This window comes from Argentina silus, assembly GCF_951799395.1.
Source record: "Argentina silus genome assembly, chromosome: 13".
NCBI lineage: Eukaryota > Metazoa > Chordata > Actinopteri > Argentiniformes > Argentinidae > Argentina > Argentina silus.
Window position 1 is genome coordinate 8,403,452 of NC_139667.1, and position 18,127 is coordinate 8,421,578.

At 43.7% G+C, this 18,127-nt stretch overlaps 2 protein-coding genes across 3 annotated transcripts in view; one reads left to right on the forward strand and one right to left on the reverse strand.

Moving 5' to 3' along the window:
• The window catches only part of sptb (spectrin, beta, erythrocytic), a gene marked incomplete at its 5' end in the record, with an annotated part of 19,522 nt that extends 12,348 nt beyond the window's left edge, over window positions 1-7,174 (forward strand). Inside the window, 13 exons of the mRNA XM_083683513.1 lie at window positions 1-55; window positions 323-546; window positions 855-1,005; window positions 1,339-1,583; window positions 1,854-1,992; window positions 2,231-2,315; window positions 2,472-2,668; window positions 2,882-2,961; window positions 3,203-3,266; window positions 3,606-3,865; window positions 4,461-4,634; window positions 4,811-4,853; window positions 5,079-7,174. The exon at window positions 1-55 is cut by the window's left edge and continues 150 nt beyond it. Of these exons, the coding sequence (XP_083539639.1) occupies window positions 1-55; window positions 323-546; window positions 855-1,005; window positions 1,339-1,583; window positions 1,854-1,992; window positions 2,231-2,315; window positions 2,472-2,668; window positions 2,882-2,961; window positions 3,203-3,266; window positions 3,606-3,865; window positions 4,461-4,634; window positions 4,811-4,853; window positions 5,079-5,270 (1,909 nt within the window). The 3' untranslated portion in view covers window positions 5,271-7,174. The remainder of the gene's footprint in view (window positions 56-322; window positions 547-854; window positions 1,006-1,338; window positions 1,584-1,853; window positions 1,993-2,230; window positions 2,316-2,471; window positions 2,669-2,881; window positions 2,962-3,202; window positions 3,267-3,605; window positions 3,866-4,460; window positions 4,635-4,810; window positions 4,854-5,078) is intronic.
• Window positions 7,175-7,351: 177 nt separating this feature from the next.
• On the reverse strand, window positions 7,352-15,815 carry snap23.1 (synaptosome associated protein 23.1). 2 transcript variants are annotated; one of them, XM_083682795.1, is made up of 8 exons: window positions 15,708-15,815; window positions 12,987-13,101; window positions 11,245-11,286; window positions 11,097-11,145; window positions 10,736-10,853; window positions 10,199-10,375; window positions 9,738-9,882; window positions 7,352-9,551 (listed from the first exon to the last, which is right to left on the reverse strand). In XM_083682795.1, exons 2-8 carry the CDS (start codon window positions 13,041-13,043, stop codon window positions 9,489-9,491), a joined length of 651 nt encoding a protein of 216 aa, XP_083538921.1. In that variant the 5' UTR covers window positions 13,044-13,101; window positions 15,708-15,815; the 3' UTR covers window positions 7,352-9,488. The 2 variants fall into 2 exon arrangements, with proteins under 2 accessions (XP_083538921.1, XP_083538920.1); XM_083682794.1 differs by lacking the exon at window positions 15,708-15,815 and adding an exon at window positions 14,477-14,568.
• Between the last annotated feature and the right edge of the window lie 2,312 nt (window positions 15,816-18,127).

Sequence of the window (18,127 nt, forward strand, 5' to 3'; positions counted from 1 at the left end):
GAGGGACTATGTGGCATCCTCACAGGAGATGGGCCAAGACCTGGACCATGTCTCGGTGAGAAAGGACCACACACACAAACACACACACACACACACACACACACTGAGACACACACACACACACTGAGACACACACACACACACACACACACACATATACACGTACACACACACAAGGAAACTTCAAGTGCCCTTCATACACTTCACAGCCAACACATTATGCAGGGTTCATATCTAAGCTTCAAAGCATAAATGATTTGCTTTAACACGTATGTGGACATTTTTAAAGACTCTTTCTCCCTTGAAACCTGAACCTCTGCAGATTCTGAGGGATAAGTTCCGTGAGTTTGCACGGGACACGGGGACGGTGGGCCAGGAACGTGTGGACATGGTGAACCAGACGATAGACGTTCTGATCGAGGCGGGCCACACTGAGGCTGCCGCCATGGCCGAGTGGAAGGACAACGTCAACGACAGTTGGGCTGACTTGCTGGAGCTCATAGACACCCGCGCTCAGCTCCTCACCGCCTCCTACGACCTGCTCAAGTGAGTCTGGACACAGGGTATAGTGGTCATCAGGTCATCATTATCCACTATCATCTTTGTGTAGGGGAGGTGATTAGGAATCACAATCTTGTGATGTGGTAGTTCTGCTTGTGACTTCAGATAGATTGGCATATTATAACCAAGCTAAAACACAGACCTCATAGATCATCAGACATCATAAGATCATAAGGTCAACCCCTTAGAAGGTGGCTAGATGGATCTTGAGATTAAGAGTACAGTGGCAGTATGGTATGAGTGATATTAAGTACCATGCAGTTTGATGTAACATATATCTATTTCTATGTCAGGTACTTCTATGATGGGAAAGAGCTGGTGGCTCAGATCCAGGAGAAACAGAACGAGCTTCCTGACGACGTGGGAGAGGACTTCAGCAAGGCCGCGTCCTTCCACCGCATGCATGCGGCCTTCGAGAGGGACATCAGCGCCTTGGGCCAACAGGTACAGCACACTTAACCCTAGAATCACAGTATTTAGTTGAGCTGCCCTACACATGACAACATCAACTGAACCCTCTCTAGTTGTTTGAACGTTGTTTTAGAGCAGTGATACTCAAACCTGGTCTTGGAGAGCTGCAGTGGGTGCATGTTTTTGCCCCAGCCTAGTGCTATCACATCTGATTGAACTAATCAACTGATCTTCAAGACATTGATGAGCTGAATCGGGTGTGTCACTGCTTAGCTGGGACCAGGAATGAGGATCATTGTTTTCGAGGTAGATGGTGTGTGCGTTTACCGAACGGCCTCCCTCTTTACCCCCTCCACCCCCCTCCAGGTTCAGCAGTTCCAGGAGACGGCCACACGGCTGCACGCCCAGTATGCAGGGGACCAGGCCACAGCCATCCAGGGGACAGAGAAGGAGGTAGTGGAGGCCTGGAAGGCTCTGCTGGATGCCTGTGATGGGCGCAGGGCGCGCCTGGTGGACACAGCCGACAAATTCCGCTTCTTCACCATGGTCAAGGACCTGATGGCCTGGATGGAGAGCATAATTCAGCAGATCGATACCCAGGAGAAGCCCAGGTGAGTTGCATGATGATGATGAGGAGGAGGAGGAGGAGGATGATGATGATAATGAGGATAATGATGATAATGAGGATGATGATGATGGTGATGATGATGATGATGATAAAGGGAGGAGAGGGAGGGGAACATATGGGAAAGGTGAAGATAGGTGAAGGGATCAAGAAATCGGGTCCAAAGTAATCTCATTGACGTTGACTTGTTAATAAGAGGTTGATAACAAGGTAATAACATGGTAATAATAAAGTAATAAGAAGTTCCTCGCCACAGGGATGTGTCGTCAGTGGAGCTGTTGATGAAGTACCACCAGGGGATCCGCTCGGAGATCGACACTCGCGGTCCCAAGTTTACTGAATGTGGGGACCTGGGCCGGGCCCTGCTGGCGCGCAAACACAGAGACTCTGCAGAGGTAAGGAAAACCAGGGCACTCTGCAGAACGATAAGAATGATAAATTTCAGAATTATACCTGTCATTATGCTCTACAGTATGTGTCAGGTCAGATGTGTCAGGTGTGTCTGCAGCAGGGGAGGCTTCAGACACATGGTCTGGTCTGCTGGCTTCATCTGACTTGTACAGTATTTACTCTACATGGCCTACATTGGGAGCAGTGGGAGTCAGCCTTGTGTAACTCAGTGCTCTCTCCCAGATCAAAGACAAGCTGATTCAGCTGTCACAGAAGAAAAAGGAGATTATGGCCAAGTGGGACGACAGATGGGACTGGCTCCGGCTATGTGAGTTCAACAGCATCCTCTAATCCTCCACCCTGCCTCTTCAATCTTTGATTCTACAACACAACTCTACCACCATGGGATTAGAGTTGCCACACAATACAATACATACATTCACATACTCTAAAATAAAAATACTGTTATCACATTTTGTTCCAGTGCTGGAGGTGTGCCAGTTTGCACGGGACGCCTCAGTGGCTGAGGCCTGGCTGATAGCTCAGGAGCCCTACGTGGCCAGTAAAGACCTGGGAGAGACAGTAGATGAGGTGGAGAAGCTCCTCAAGAGACACGAGGCCTTCGAGAAGTCCACCGCTACCTGGGAGGAGCGTTTCTGCGCACTAGAGCGCCTCACCACCGTATGTCTCACCGTGTGTGTGTGTGTGTGTGTGTGTGTGTGTGTGTGTGTGTGTGTGTGAGAGTGCACTGTACTGTACTGTATGTTCTTATGGATATACATTTATGAATGTATTAGGTATATGTATTTTACCTATGTGTGGGCTCGAGTATGGGTCCTTACCCAGTCTCTTTGTCTCTCTCTATCTCTGTCTCTCTCTGTGTGTGTGTCTCAGTTGGAACTGTTGGAGTTGAGGACGCAGCAGCAGGCCATGCAGCAGGAGATCGAGCAGTATAGAACAGAGGAGGAGAGCAGGTACTGTAAGACACACACACACACACACACACACACACACACACACACACACACACACACACACACACACACACACACACTCACACACACACACACACACACACACACACACACACACACACACACACACACACACAGACACACACACACACACACACACCACAGTCCTCATCTCAAGAATCCCATTCATTCTCTTGTGCCTCTCATACTGACACAATGACCTCTTAACTCTGACCTCCAGGAGAGAGGACACAGGATTTGCGGAGCAGTCTTCCCAGCTCTACACCATAGAGGAGCAGACAATGGTTAGGACTGTCATATGACCTCTCTTACTCACCACTAGTGTTTCTCTCATCTATTTATCTTTGTGTGTGCATACATTATACAGTATATGGGTTATTTGTAACATATTTGTAATCATATTTTCAACATATTTGTGTGCATCGTATTTGAACTGATAGTGAGTCATTACCTAAATTGTATTTGATGTACTGTAATTCATCCTCTCTCTCATCACTGTCTGTCTGTCCATCTCTTCTCCTCTCTGTCAATTTCTTCTCTCTCCTCTGTCTCTCCATGTCTTCTCTCTCTCTCCTCTTTCTGCCCATGTCCTCTCTCTCTCTCTCTCTCTCTCTCTCTCTCAGGTTGGCTCTGGGGTGGTGGAGCCCAGCTCAGAGCTGTTGGAGGGGACGGCAGGTGACTCCACGATGCCCATGGTCTCAGAGATACATGAGAGTGGCTCTCTAGAGCTGGAGCCCTCATTGTCGCTACAGACCTCCAGAGAGGCCGAGCGAGCTGCCACTCTCCCCACAGAGCCCTTCAAATCCCCGTCCGTCGTGCTGCAGGAGGGCCCCCTGGGACGCAAACATGACCTGGAGGCCTTTGGCAAGAAGGCATCAAACAGGTACACATTAGGCTCTATTTTCAGCCGGCGCAAAACAGACACAAGTCCAAACGCTGGCTTATTGGCAATTTGAGTCGGCGGTAACTGGTGAAATTACCACAGCACGGCAGCGCTGTCTAGTCTGTGCTCAGGTGGATGGAGTAGCGGTAATAGAGGCATGTTCATGACAATGTGCAGGTCAAGGGCCATCAGGTGCGCTGAAAAATTGTGGCCTTGAAAATAGCACTAATATTTCAGACACATCCCGAGCGCCACCACCAGCACCCCTCGCCAGCACCCGCATTTACACCAACACTGTTTTTTACATTGTTACAATATATCCAATTGAGTCACACCCATGAGGAACATGGCTTAGTTAGTAGAGCCTGGCACTGCCAATACTATGGTTGGGAGTTCGATTCCTGCTGGGACCATATATCCAAATGAAGTACTGTAAATGGCTTTGGATAATGTTATAGTGTTGGGTAAGCATACATTCAATTCATTACAACTTTATTAACTCCTGTGGGGTAATTCCAGTATGTGTAGCATGTGTTTTTCTGATCTGGTGTGTCTGTGTTCATGACTCCTCTCCTCTTATCCTTTCCTTTCCCAGGTCATGGAACAACCTGTACTGTGTCCTGAAGCCAGGCCAGCTCTCTGTCTACAAGGATGCCAAGAGCTTTGGCCACGGTGTTACCTACCATGGCGAGGACCCCCTGTCCATCACCAACGCCAGCTGGGAGATCCTGACCAACTACAAGAAGAAGAAGCACGTGTTCAAACTGCGGTAAGGAATTTTTACCGACAGTATAGGGCTGTCGTTTACAGTTTACACTCACTCTCTTTGAAAAAAGGCTGTTTCACGGCACAGCTTTGTTAGTTAGCATCAGAATTGGATGATTGCTTTCTTCTCTCTCTTGAATTTTTTGAGTCCTTGTTTATCTTTCGCTGTCTCTCTCACAGTCTTGGAGATGGCAGTGAATATCTGTTCCAGTGTAAAGATGAGGTGAGTTTTCTTTTTTTTTAAGCTCTACAGTACATGAGAAATAATAGATAGATAGAGATACTTCCCTGTAGTACGTGAATTAATGAGTTAGTAGGCTCATTAAGATGAAGTACAGTCACTTCTGTTTAATGTGCTGAAAGATAAGGTCTGCTCTCTCTACTAATAATATATGTATTTTTATGTAATATAATATACTATATATAATATTCATGTTTGTGATTGCAGCACGAGCTCCAGCGCTGGAGCCAGGCCATGGAGAAGGCGGTGCAGTCCCAGGCTGAGGAAGAGGACGCGGGGCCCTCAGGGGCCAGAGCCCGCAGCCTGCCCCCTCCCTCCTCCTCCACCACCATGCCAGAGGCCAGCTCAGCCAAGAAAGACAAGGAGAAGAGGTTCAGTGTCTTCACTAAGAAGAAGTGAGGAGAGATGGATAGGTCAGAGGTCATGAGGGGGGGGTTGGTGCCCTGGACAACCTGGACAGTCAGCCAGACTTAGCTTTTAATCACCATAAAGATTTTTTTACATTCATTTGTGAGGATTCAAGTCGATGACATATTGTAGTTTAGATTAAAGCCGTCACTCTGCTTTCTGTATTTAAGCTAAAGCTTGTGTACCATTGCCATGGTCCACCTTTTTTTTCTTCCTTATCTTTGTCCTTTTGAACAACAATGCTAAATTCAAAAAGCTAAATAAAAGCACAGGAATGCTCTTTTCACACTCAACCAAAGAATGTTTGTAAAATTCCTTATTTTCCTTTTCAATTGTTTCCAACTTTGCTGTCGGGCATGCTTTGATATACATGTATGTATGATATATGTATGACAAGACAGTAGGCTATGACTCATAAGAGTATGTTTGTTAATCTGCCTTATTACTATAAAATGGTTGTGAATTGTAATACTGTGCTGTTTGAATTTGGAGCTCTTAACTCTAATCATAGAAGCAGGATTAGGTATAGGTATTAAAAAGCTTTGTAAATGCTGTGAGACATTGCGCAGTGCTATTAAGTACATGCACGCCAAGTACAAATGCAGGTATGCAAAAGAATTACCTTATGCACTGTGAAGGTAATACTGTTGCCATAATTGGCAGGTATTGACTGTTGAGACGTTTTCACTGAGATGATGACGATAATACAGATTTGATAATGATGCACATTTGAATATAATAGTGAGTCATTAGCTAAATTGAGAAAACAACACAATCAGTTTCAAACATGGGTCAGAACGGTGGCTATGTTTGTTTATGAGAACTTGAAATATGCCCTTCTTGTGTATTGAACCTCAAATCTCATATCTATTCATATATAATATCTAAACATGCATGTTTTTTGTTTGTTGAATATGGTGCTATAGTGATATTCTTACACTTTGAACCCTAGACCAACTTGGCCTGCCTTATTTGTCTTTAATTTGGGCTGTGGTTGCAGTAAACCTCATTGAGGCGTTGTATCAAGCTCCATTTTGTTTTTGTCAATTTAGATATTTAAATTCAACCATATATCCATAAAACAAAGTCAGTCGAAGTTCAGGACAAAATCGTGGGGCATAGTAATCTAGACTGCTTTTCCGAACCACACAGTATGAACATGCATAATTATTGAAGAATGTGTCATGTCAAAAATGAATGTAAGGTAACAGGAAGTGATGGAAGCAGGAATAAGCTATGATGATGTGCCAATGGGAAAACCAGGAAGAAAATGAATGAATTTGAATAAATCACTAGTAAACATATATACAGGGAATACATCAGGGGAGGCTAGTAGAGGTAGATTTCTACCTCCACTAGCCTCCACTGGCATACATGTACAGTATATGGAACTGCATTTATACCATATAATACATTTAATTATTGGACAGTGTGAAACTGTTTATTTGTAGTTTATTTTTAATTTCATAGTTTGCTGATTCACTCACTGTGCTCTGCATTTGACTGTGGGCCTTGTCTCTTCACCCATAGATTATGAATTATGACCTCACTGTTGGAGTCTGAACATAGACTTATCACAAGTCTGAAGTGGTAAGAACTGTCCTGTCAACTGCTTTTGCCAATTCATGTAGTTTGTGATGTGATGGTCACAATATCAATGGATTATATGAGACAACTGTCCATTTGGGTTGTCTAATTTTACAGACATACTACCAAAACTCCAATAGAAACTAAACATTTACTCCAGTTCCCCGTCACTTCTAGCCACACACTAAACTCACGCCCCTTTCCTTTCAATCCTCTGCCCAGTGGTTTTTATCAGCATTTTGTACTCTAGCTATGTAAAATACCTGAAATGTGAAAAACATTTTGAGAGATAAACTTGAAAATAAACTCTGAAAACTATAATGTGGAGTTGTATGTGTGTTCTCTTGTGTTTGGGTGTGTGGCAGTAAGTGTACAGTACATGGCTGTGCGATCATCAGATGAATACATTGCTGAGTCAGAATTCAGACTTGTGGGTAGATTTCACAAATGTAACAGTAATTCCTTTGTAAATTACTCAACAACAATGACATTTCACAGGAGGGATTTATTGAAACATACAAATACAACAAAAAAACTAATAACAGTTCATTTTAACAGGAAGTATGAAACATGATCTGGGCAAGAAATAAGGCACTTTTTTTTTTACTGTGTTAAACAGTCATCCATGAACAGACCTTAGGACAGGTTTCAGACAGTTATAAGCTGCGTTTGTCAAAATGTTCAAAACTAGTGACAGAGTAGTAATAGCCCCAGGCTAGACTGATAACATCACAACTGACAAGCATTCACTTTGAGCAACACCAAGCCTTGAATATCTAGCAGTAAATGTCAGTCTCATTAACTGCCAGAGTATACCTGAATGCAGGAGAAAATTAGAATTTTCTTAAACATATCTTAATGCAATAAATCTACAGCAAGAGAGGGATCAGATGTGACATTTGTTTTCACTAAGTGAGATTCATCTGAATATCTGTATGCTCCTCTTCATTTACAGCCAGACAAGTGGACAACTCTGCCATTGCCACAGAATAACTGCTTTTCACACTAGGCTGTTAGAACACAACCACTTACTCTTTCTAAGAGGCATAAACAGTAATACATCTCTCAGGTGAAAACCATAAACCTATAGGAGCCTAGTATAATGTATGAAGACAGAGGTGACACTACGGCAAATAGGCTGCAGGTGCAGCCATGAGGTTTTCTGGCACCAGAGTGTAAAGTAGCTTATACACAACATGACATATAATCATCAGAGAATAAACATGGCAGTGTGAAGTACAGCATTTGATTCATTGGTGGCACAAGCAAATCTTATTAACCATATTGCTGCATTGATATGTATCCTTAACATTAAGAAGGCTAACCATCAAGGATATCTAAGGGGTTACAACAGAGTACATCTGGCGATTGTATACAATAACTCCCTCATATTGAATAGTTTGTTGCCCTTTCATTTGTTTGTCAGCTGAACGCTAGTAAGGTCTGAATGAATTTCTTACAGGATTGACTTTTATCCAAATAAAAATCATATCAATCAAATTTCTATAATTCTAGGGATAGGTGCTTGGACATGTAGCTCAACAAATATAATGCCTTGTCAAAACTCACCCCAAATCATAGCACTTGATAGTTTACATCAACCTTACCATTAAAAACAGGGTTAATGACATGGGAAAGTGATACAAAAGCTACCTTTATTCACAAGTTATTTCTGCTTTCGAATAATAATTAAATAGGCACACAATCTCAAACAATAAAATCGGATAAGAATAATTACAAGAGGAACCAATGGCATGATCTGAATAGGTGGCGCCATTATAAAAGGACATCCCATAGCCCTGGATATACAACTGGATACAGCTGTGTCACCAGAGGGCCACCAGGGGGCGATATACAAATATGAGGGTCATGCTCAGTAGACATCTAATCACACAGGGAGAATCAGTGTAAGATCAGCCACACATACCAGAGTAAATAGAGAGAGAAGCAGAAGCACCTGATCAGGGCCCTGTTTTACTTAATATATATATATATATACTTAATAATATATACTTCCAATGCACCCTGCTTTCTTCCCTTCCTTGAAGTAATCACTTATCCAACATGACTGGATTGGTCGCAGCAAGGCTTCCACTGCAACACTTTCACCAAAAATATCATGCCAGATCAGTGATTTCTTCAAGAAAGAGAGGAAGGATGGATGCATTTTAAGTATCCAAACAGCCCCTTAGACTACAGCCTCTCCTACAGCTAAGAGGTTGAGATCAGATAAGGGCCTTGGGGAGATACTTCAGTTGATGGACAGATACCCTTCCTGTTACGGGAGCCTCTAATGCAACTGCTGCTTACTGTCTCCAGCATCACTGTATCATATAGATGGGTTGAGGACCACGGTTACATTTTGTCGAAGGCACAACACGTGTATGAGCAATGTATGTGTGTAGGGGTGTATGTAAGCGTATTTACATGTATGAGCAAAGAGAAGGCATAGGTGCACTTGCTGGTTCAGGGTTTCTTCCCGGTTGAATTTCTTTGTGTTTTCGAGAAGGGATGCGTCTGTGGAGGTGTTGATACATGTGTGCTGTGTGTATGGCTGACAGAGACTCAAGGTCGATGTTGCAAGCCAGAGCAGGTCCTCTCTCTCTAGGCGATAGAGAGAGTCTAGGAGATGAGCTTGTTGGCTCTCTGGTTGGCTTCATCGATGCGTGCTTTGTTCATGTCCGCCTGAGAGAGACAAACAGAAAGGCGGCAGACAAATCAATCGATGACTAATTGATCAATCGATCAACATATTCTATTCAATGAACATTTGATGTCGTCTTTGATAGTGCAGCCCTTCTTGAGGGAACTACAAGGCATCATCAAGGCCCAGGTCCGTGAGCTTATGAACAAAGTCCAGCCATGACCCACCTTTTCGGTGATTCGGTCAATGGATTTGTTCTGCTTGTCAATCTCCGTGCCCATATCCATGGCCATGGTCTTCAGGTTGCCGATGATGCTGCCCACCTGGTCCAGATTCTCCTCCATCTCATCCTCTCGTGCATCATTGGTTACCCTACAAGGAGAGATGGCCACACCCACAGAATATTCTTATTTGCACCGACAGAGAACATTGTTCTTGTGACATTGTAGCTCTTTGATTAGAAACACAGGGAGAAGTTTACTCTCGGTGGAAACTGACTTGGCCTTTCCAACTGCAGCTCAGAGCCCTATTCTATGGGATCCTTTGGACGACCCTACCTTTAACCCTTTAACCCAATTAGGTGATGTCAGTCTCGGCCTGTCCAAAGCATCCCACTTAGCATTTATCCTACGCTAAATAAAGAAGCATTTCTGTGGAGTTATGCTGGACAGCCAATGAATGCACTCACCTCTTAATGTAGGGCCCGGAGGCTGTGGACAGCTGTTGGGCCTGCCCGTTGTGGATGCCTGAGGGTTGCTTGGAGACCACACCCCCCTCCCCCTCCTCTCCCACTGTGTTACCGGATTTGACACTAGCTCCGCCCCAAGTACGCTTGTACCGTGAGTCATGCTCAATGGACGTCACCCTGAGAGACGGCAAACAGGCAGAGTTAATCAATAAAACAGACATGGGTGAAACATCAGGTAAAGATGGTCACCAAGCACAGTTTAGTTAGTGACTACACAAAATCATTCGTATATCATTATTATATCATTAGTACTTAATTAGCAGACTAATTGATATCATCATGGTCGCTTGTTGTTTGTTTATTACCATGGAACTATGGCACTTGAGGAAGAAACTCCATATTGTTTGTAAAGCCAGTGAAGGGCATACGCAAGGCTTAGAAAAGATGTGAATTGCCCTAAGGGTTGCTGGTGTCTGTGTTAGGTGGGCTAGCCCAGCTCAGTGTTAGAGGTAGAGTGCAGTGTAGTTAGTAGCCTACCGGTCACAGGGGCAGACACACAGGCCACAGCACTTGGAGAGGTCCGTCAGGTTCTTCTCCGCCTGCCTCATGTCCTGGTTGATCTGGTCCATGCCCTCCTCCACATGCTTCAGTTGCTCTGGTTATACACAGGGGACAATAGGACAGTGTAAAGAAAGAGAACGTCAAAGATCTTTGGAACGTTCTGGGGGAAAATGCTCTTGTTGAGTTGCAGTGATCAATGGTTGTCTTTGGGGGTGATTAATGGTTGTCTTTGGGGGATGGGGGGAAATCAACATATTCTATGACAGGAGATGGTATTCCTGCAGTATTCAACATTTGATGGAGACTAGATTTTGGGGGGTATTCTGCTGCTACTCACCCCCCTGCTCGTCCAGCATGTTGAGGGTGTTAACCCCAGTCGCTTTGCTCTGTGAACAGAAGAGGGAAGGTTTCAGCAACATGCAGACCAGGATAGGGATAGAGGATACAGTGGTTTGTATTGAGTCAGAGGAATATGAATCTCTCACCTCCTCTGCCATCTGGAGCATCCGCCTGGTGCTCTCCAGTGACTGTGTGGGGGGGACAACAAACATGTAATGTTAGACAATTTGTAGAGTTGCGGAAGCTATCCCCAGAGGCTAGCCTGAAGAATATGACAGTTGGAGAGAGAGACACAGACAAACATACTGATCCAAACAGCTGGACAGAGACATAATTGGAAGGATGTGAATCTCAAGGGCCTCTCAAAAACCTACGTTGGTCTAAATGCACACTAGACCAAGTTATGTTCATCTCCCTGTCAATTCAATTCAACTTTATTTGTCACCTTGGGGAAAATATAGTTTAGGACTGTTTCTGAACTGGTGTAAAGCCTGAGTTGTCCTGGTTTAAAACCAGTTAGGCGAGGCAGGCATGTGGTCTTATCCCTTATCCCAATATCCCTTATCTAGCTGCTGTGCTAGACTCCCTGGTCAGGTGATAGGTTAACGCTCATAGAGTATGAATGGTGCGTCACCAGTCATACAGCACACAAACAAGCCATGATGATGACATTAGGATGGAATGCAGTCAGTTCAGGTGAAGGTATTCCTACTAATAAGAAGCAACCTACTCTGACAGGTGGAAAAAACAGAGGAGTGCAGAGCGAGGGAGGGAGGGAGGGAGCGGATGCTCAGGGCATGACTTCATTAACAGCTCAGATGACTGGTTACCACAACAGGTGCATGCTTACAGGATTTCCTATCAAACTTTGTGGACTAAATGGTGGGAAGGCTGAAAGTGTGATGGGAGGAAAGGCTGAGAAACAAGCCAACACCACTGCTGGTTGTATGACAGGAGTGATGTACAATACGCTGCAGTATCATGCATGTTATTGTGAGAGTTTACCCCGAGCCACACTTGGTCAGTAGCATTAGCAGGGTATGCATTCTCCCTTGTATGCTCTCCTAAACCCAGCACACAAGCAAGGGTCAGTCAACCAGGCAGCAGGAAGAGAGAGAGAAAGAGAGAGAGAGAGAGATACAGATAAGATAAGGATTAGAATAAGTATCAGTAACACTAACTGTATTAGGACAGTCAGAAACAGAGTTAGGCTAGAACACAGCACAGGCATATTTGCTTTCTGGTTTTTGGTTGACTAATGCACACAACAAAAATACATACAAAACTGCTCAAATTAGAGACAAGTTAGATTCAAAGATCGAGTGTGTGAAAGCTGGAGAGAAAACTGCTATATGGGAAGTTTTCAGACGGGAGCCAATACCATCCCGATTATTTACAATAGAGATAAGAAACTAGAGGCCCTCTGTGAGCTCAGCAGATCAATAAAGTTTTTCTTGAGGGAAATTCAGCTTTACCAATCATGATTCATTCAAGTTCGATCCGATAGTGATGCTTGCATCATATCTAGCGTAATGCTTATTTTTGTTTTATGCAATTTAAATGAATTGTTATTATTAATTTATAATTACAATACATTGATTTCACAGTTTGAGAAATTTGAAATAGTCAGGGTTGCACTGCTCTGTTGAAAAAATATCTATGTTCAAGAACTTCTATTCAATTATTTTTAATTGTATTGTGAGATTATTTAAAGGTCTCTACTCACACACAATAATAAAGTGAGTTTGTTGATTGTTAGTGGTATAATACAATTGTTTATGAGAGATAAGTAGCATTACTATGGTTAACTGTGCGTGTGTGTGTGCATTTCCATTCCCATTGCTATCTAAGGAACAGAAGTGACAGACGGCTAACAGGCCTACTGTACCTCATCGGTCAACTGGTTGGATTTCATAGCCATATCTTCCACCGACATCTCGGCCATCTTGCTGCTGTCGAAGTTGGAGGCCCCTCCAGTCGCACCAAGCTCTACACCCTGAGGCCTGGTGGGGAGAGGGAGAGGGCAGAGGGTAGAGGGTAGAGGGTAGAGGGTCAGGTCAGCTTACACAGGTGAACTTAAACTTGTCTGTAAGGTGACACAACAATAATTTTATTGAAGTAGGGACAGACGCAATAACATTGACGCATTGAAATGCCAGATGTATTGCGCAATAACACGTTAGCTTGAGCTAATTTACAGTTTATATTAATTTACTATTAGGCCTACAGAATCTCACCCTAAATGAAGGGGGGAAAAATAAGATGCAAAACCTAAACAAAACAGAAAAAATGTTTCCAGCGAGGACTCTTCAGGGCTGGAACGTGGTGAGGAGAAGGAAACAAAGAGATACACAGACAAAGGAGCAGCATTTTTCCGTGCCCACAGGACAGCAGTTCCTTGTCACTGTATAGGCTAACATTCTGCTGCAGCCAGCTTTGTTAACAGAAGGCATGCTGGCCACAATGAGAGGGACAGTGATAAGGAGTGGGCTGATAGGGAAAGTAGGGCCATGAGCCCCGAGCACTGCTAAACACATGACAACATCTCGTAATGTCATGTCATAGGAGCCACGCACCCGGACTGTATTCGAGAGAGGTGGTGGAAAAATATTCCTAAACTCAGGTTAAGTGGTGTTCAAACGTTCATACTTTATAAATGTATTCGACTGAGGTGCCGATATTTTTGTCATGTTGTCTGATAGCACAAGGGCACAGCATAGTTTTGTAGCAAATGGCAACATGAACCCAAGATAGCCATAACACACAAAAAGCCGACGTGACTTCTTTCAAAGAGAACGTTCAGGTCAGTTTGGAAAATAACACTGCAACAAAAGAGGAGAGGGGGGACGGTAGGCTATGTAAAGACAGCTGAACATAGAGCCTATCAACAGTTTAGATTAAGTACAGTATCCAGCCTGTTATCCAACTGTAAATCCCCCCCTTCTCTTCCTCTCCTGCTCCCTTTCTTCCTTTCGACTTCAACCAGGTTTTTCCTGTTTTTGCAATAACCCCTGAGCTACAACCTTCCTTCCAAAAATACAGGAACAGACAAATACAGAAAAACATGGAAAGTGGACGGTTGGCTGACAGTTCAGAGTCATTTAATGCTGTTGACTTTGCCCAACTGCCTAGCCTAGTTTCCCAGACTTTTGGTCTACCCTGAATACTGAAAATTCTAAGCTTCAAAATGAACTCAAAATACAAACTAGGTTGTCCTCTTCTTGAAGAAGTAGGCTCCACTTAAGAAGGAGAGCAATGTCACTGTTACTTATCTATAGAAACTTCCCCTATAAATCAATAACTTTCACACTAAACAACTAGACTAGAGAGATATCTATGACTATCACACTTCACTCAAATTAAAGAGGCCCTACATACCCATTCATCTTGTCACAGTTTAACTTCACACCATCAGCCCGACTACTGGCTTACCATTGCTTTCCCAGCACCACAGGGACAGACATTTCCTGCTTGTCTGCACCAACCAGTTCCCCGGGATCAAGTTTCACTAACTGTGACGTCCCTCTCTTTCTTTCTTATTCTCAGATCTGGTCACACTTCAATGTCCACTTACGATGGGAGTGACAAAGGGGACACGCCTGACCGGCAAACCATGAACCCTAACCCTTAACCAAACCCTTAACCAAGCTCTCTTGGACCAGGTCTCAGTTGAAATTGAGATAAATTCTCGTTAAGACAAGTCCAAACTGGATAAATAGCCTGTATCTGTGTCATGTGAATTAATAGCTCAACTTTACATAGCTTTACATAACTTTACACTAAGCCCAAACCAATGTGGTTGCATCAACTGTTATTGTGTCATCATTACTGAACAGTCACATGAGGAAACAAACCCAGTTGAGAAGTATCCCACCAACTACACTAATCATACCACTGACTAGTGACGTTACTGCTATAACACATCCATACGATATATATAAAATAAAGCAAGGTGTAGCCTGTGTGTTCGTGTTTTCGTGCCTTGGACAATAGTAGGGGGAGATCGAGATGACTTGAAATTACAGCTGGTAGGCCTAATCTTTGAGGCACATGACAACACCTGCTTAGTTAATCATTTACCAAAATTCAGTTGGCAATCTACAGTAGCCAGCTATGTACTGGGGATTCCTGCTGCTGGGTATTGTCTCCTGTATGCTGACATTGCAGTTGAATGACTAACTTTGCTTATTTTATCATCATGTCAGGCTAGACAGGTCCACTCGTCTGTTCCATCGAGGAGCAAGGTGACAAACAGAGAGCCCACACCCAAACTAAGAGTTGTTGGCTAAGCTAGCAGAGAAAGTTAGAAATACAGTTCTGATGGGAAATTAAACTACTGTAAGCTAGTCCCGACAAGGCGAACACATACATATGTAAATGGATTAACCAGCTTCTAAATAACTGGCAAACTGACTTATTTAATCACCGTGTTTAATGTGAGCTTTACCAAAAAGCTTTTCCTGTAGTTGTTTGCGCTGCTCTTGCCTAGCATGGGGTAGCTGGCTAGCTACTTCCTCTTTTCAACAGGACGCGCATTTAATCTATCCGTCTGCATTCTAAATTGTTTAATGAACGCGGAAAGAGAGAATGTCATTGGAATGATACTTACTGGTAAGTGTCCAAGAATTACAAGCCTCTTGGAACTGCCCCTTCGTTATCGGTATGTGATCTGGCAATGTCTGAATTCCTTCACTTCAGAAGTGCTGATGGTGTCGACTGTCGTCGATGCGCATGTCCTGTCATATGGCTCTTCAAGTATTGTCGCGTACCTTGTTTTACCACACGAGGGCAGCATATACCTTTTACACAGGCTGACAGGTCCTCCACAGACCACTGGTCAGCCCTGGTGATTCCAGAGGACAGTTCCAGAGGACAGTTCCAGAGGCCGTTTGAAGTAGAACCTCATTCAGAACCTCATTCAGCTATTCACACTGAATTCGCTGCAGTCTCCCAAGTCCCAAGTCTTACATATTGATATGTTCATCTGACAGAGAGGTTTAAGAAATCACATCATGCAAGAACCAATCCCACAACATATTTGGTGTCGCAACCACCATGCTCCGCAGCTACCTTGAGTCTATCTATCCCTATTGCTGGTTTAGAGGAGCAGGGGAAAACATATTGTCCCATATGTAGGCTTATATCCCACACTGACCCCCAAATAAATATCCCATAGGCCTAACTGTGGATAGGCCTACTAATGGCAAGCTAAATATGCCCCCCAGCTGCCGTTCTGCTTGCTCCTGCTCTCTCTGCCTATGTATCTTTTAGTGAGTCTACATAACATGCATAATTCAAATATAATACCCCATCCTGCCAAATTCTGTGTGCATGTGAGCGCATGTGCGTGCGCGTGTTTGTGCATGTGCGTGTGTGTGTGCGTGCGTGTGGCCCATGCATTGATTTCACGCCACGCCACATTTCACGACTTATCCAACAGTCCTTGAAGAGGAGAAAATGAGTATTTCCTCTTAAATTACCGGCGTGTGTGAGAGAGAGTGTGTGAGAGAGTGTGTGTGTGTGTGTGTGCGCGTGTGTGCGTGCGCGTCAGGCTATACGAGAGAAGTGCAGATGGCACGTTCAGGACCCAACTCTTTCTTCATGGTGTTTCTCATTAATACTGATGGGAGCTTTGCCCTAATTCCATAATTCCTAAATCATGTCTGTTATCTCAAAATACGAGGAAACAAAAGTACGGAGGAGAGAAGAGATGGTCCATGTCTAATTCTGCCCATGGGACGGGCTCAGTCGTCTTAAGTAGCCCATCCACTTCTCTCACCTATCAGCTGTCATAAAGGAAGGGAGGTAAGGATGGAGGAAGCCATTCTAGAATATATTTCTCAGTCTCTCTCATTCTCTGTGGACTCAGCTGTCTGTATTGGATGCCATATTGCTGTGTTGCAAAAAGGAGTTGATTAAAGAATGAGAGATTTAATTATCATCTGAATCATTGTTGAACTAACAGAGCCTAACGCATACAGTCTCTCTCTTTCTGTGTGGGTGAGAAATTCAGAGCATCACCAAACAAATAGGAAAACAAAGAAAATGTTACCACTGACTTTCATTATTCTATTAAGCTGTGAATCTCTGACCCTGAACACAAAATATACTCGAGGCATAATGCAATACTAATGCATTGCATGTGTCTATGAATACAAATGAATATGGATGCACCACATGGGATACACGCTACATAAATATTTGACTTCTTCACTTCACTTTGTGAAGAACTGCTGCTCAGAGTATTTTGCTGTAGACCAAAAAAAAAACAATCTTTATTTGTGTGTTTCATCTCCTCATTTTCATTGTTGTTTCTTTTTGACCAAATAAGGTCAGCTGTACAAAAACATCACAACAAAACAGGAGACAAACTCATACATGATGTTGAGACCTGAAGGCAACCTACAGTGTATCACCTTTTAAAACACTAACAAACAAACTCATGGTAGGAATCACAATGCATGATGGCACGAACCAGAGAAGGAGCATAGCAACAACAACAAAACAACAACATCAGTGGAACAGAAGAGAAGAATCAACAACATCATCTTTCTCTCTTCCACAGGCTAAACCCATGGCTGCTATCACACAGGAATAATTAAGGGTGCTTTTAAATGCTACAAAAATAAGATGAAACAGGATAGGAATGTGTCTGCTTGTTTGTGTGTGTTTGTGTGCATGTGTATGTATGCATCTGTTTGTTTCTTTGTTTGTATGTGTGTGTGTGTGTGTCTGCTTGTTTGTGTGTGTGTGTGTGTGTGTGTTCACAGTGACTCCCCCCTCCCCTCCCCTCCCCCTCCCTCCCCTCCTCCTCTCTCTAGGTCTGTTTTCCTTTGTACAGTATTATTCTCTCAATGCTTCAGAAGATCAGTGTTGTTACCCGTGGTAACAGAGAGTGTCATCACACATACACCCTCCCCAGACTCTCTCTGTAGATGGTCGGAGGGCTCCCTCTCCACACATTTATCCACAGACCCAGGGCCAATTTTAGTCTGTGTCACTGTCTGTTGGCATCAGGACTAAGTTCTG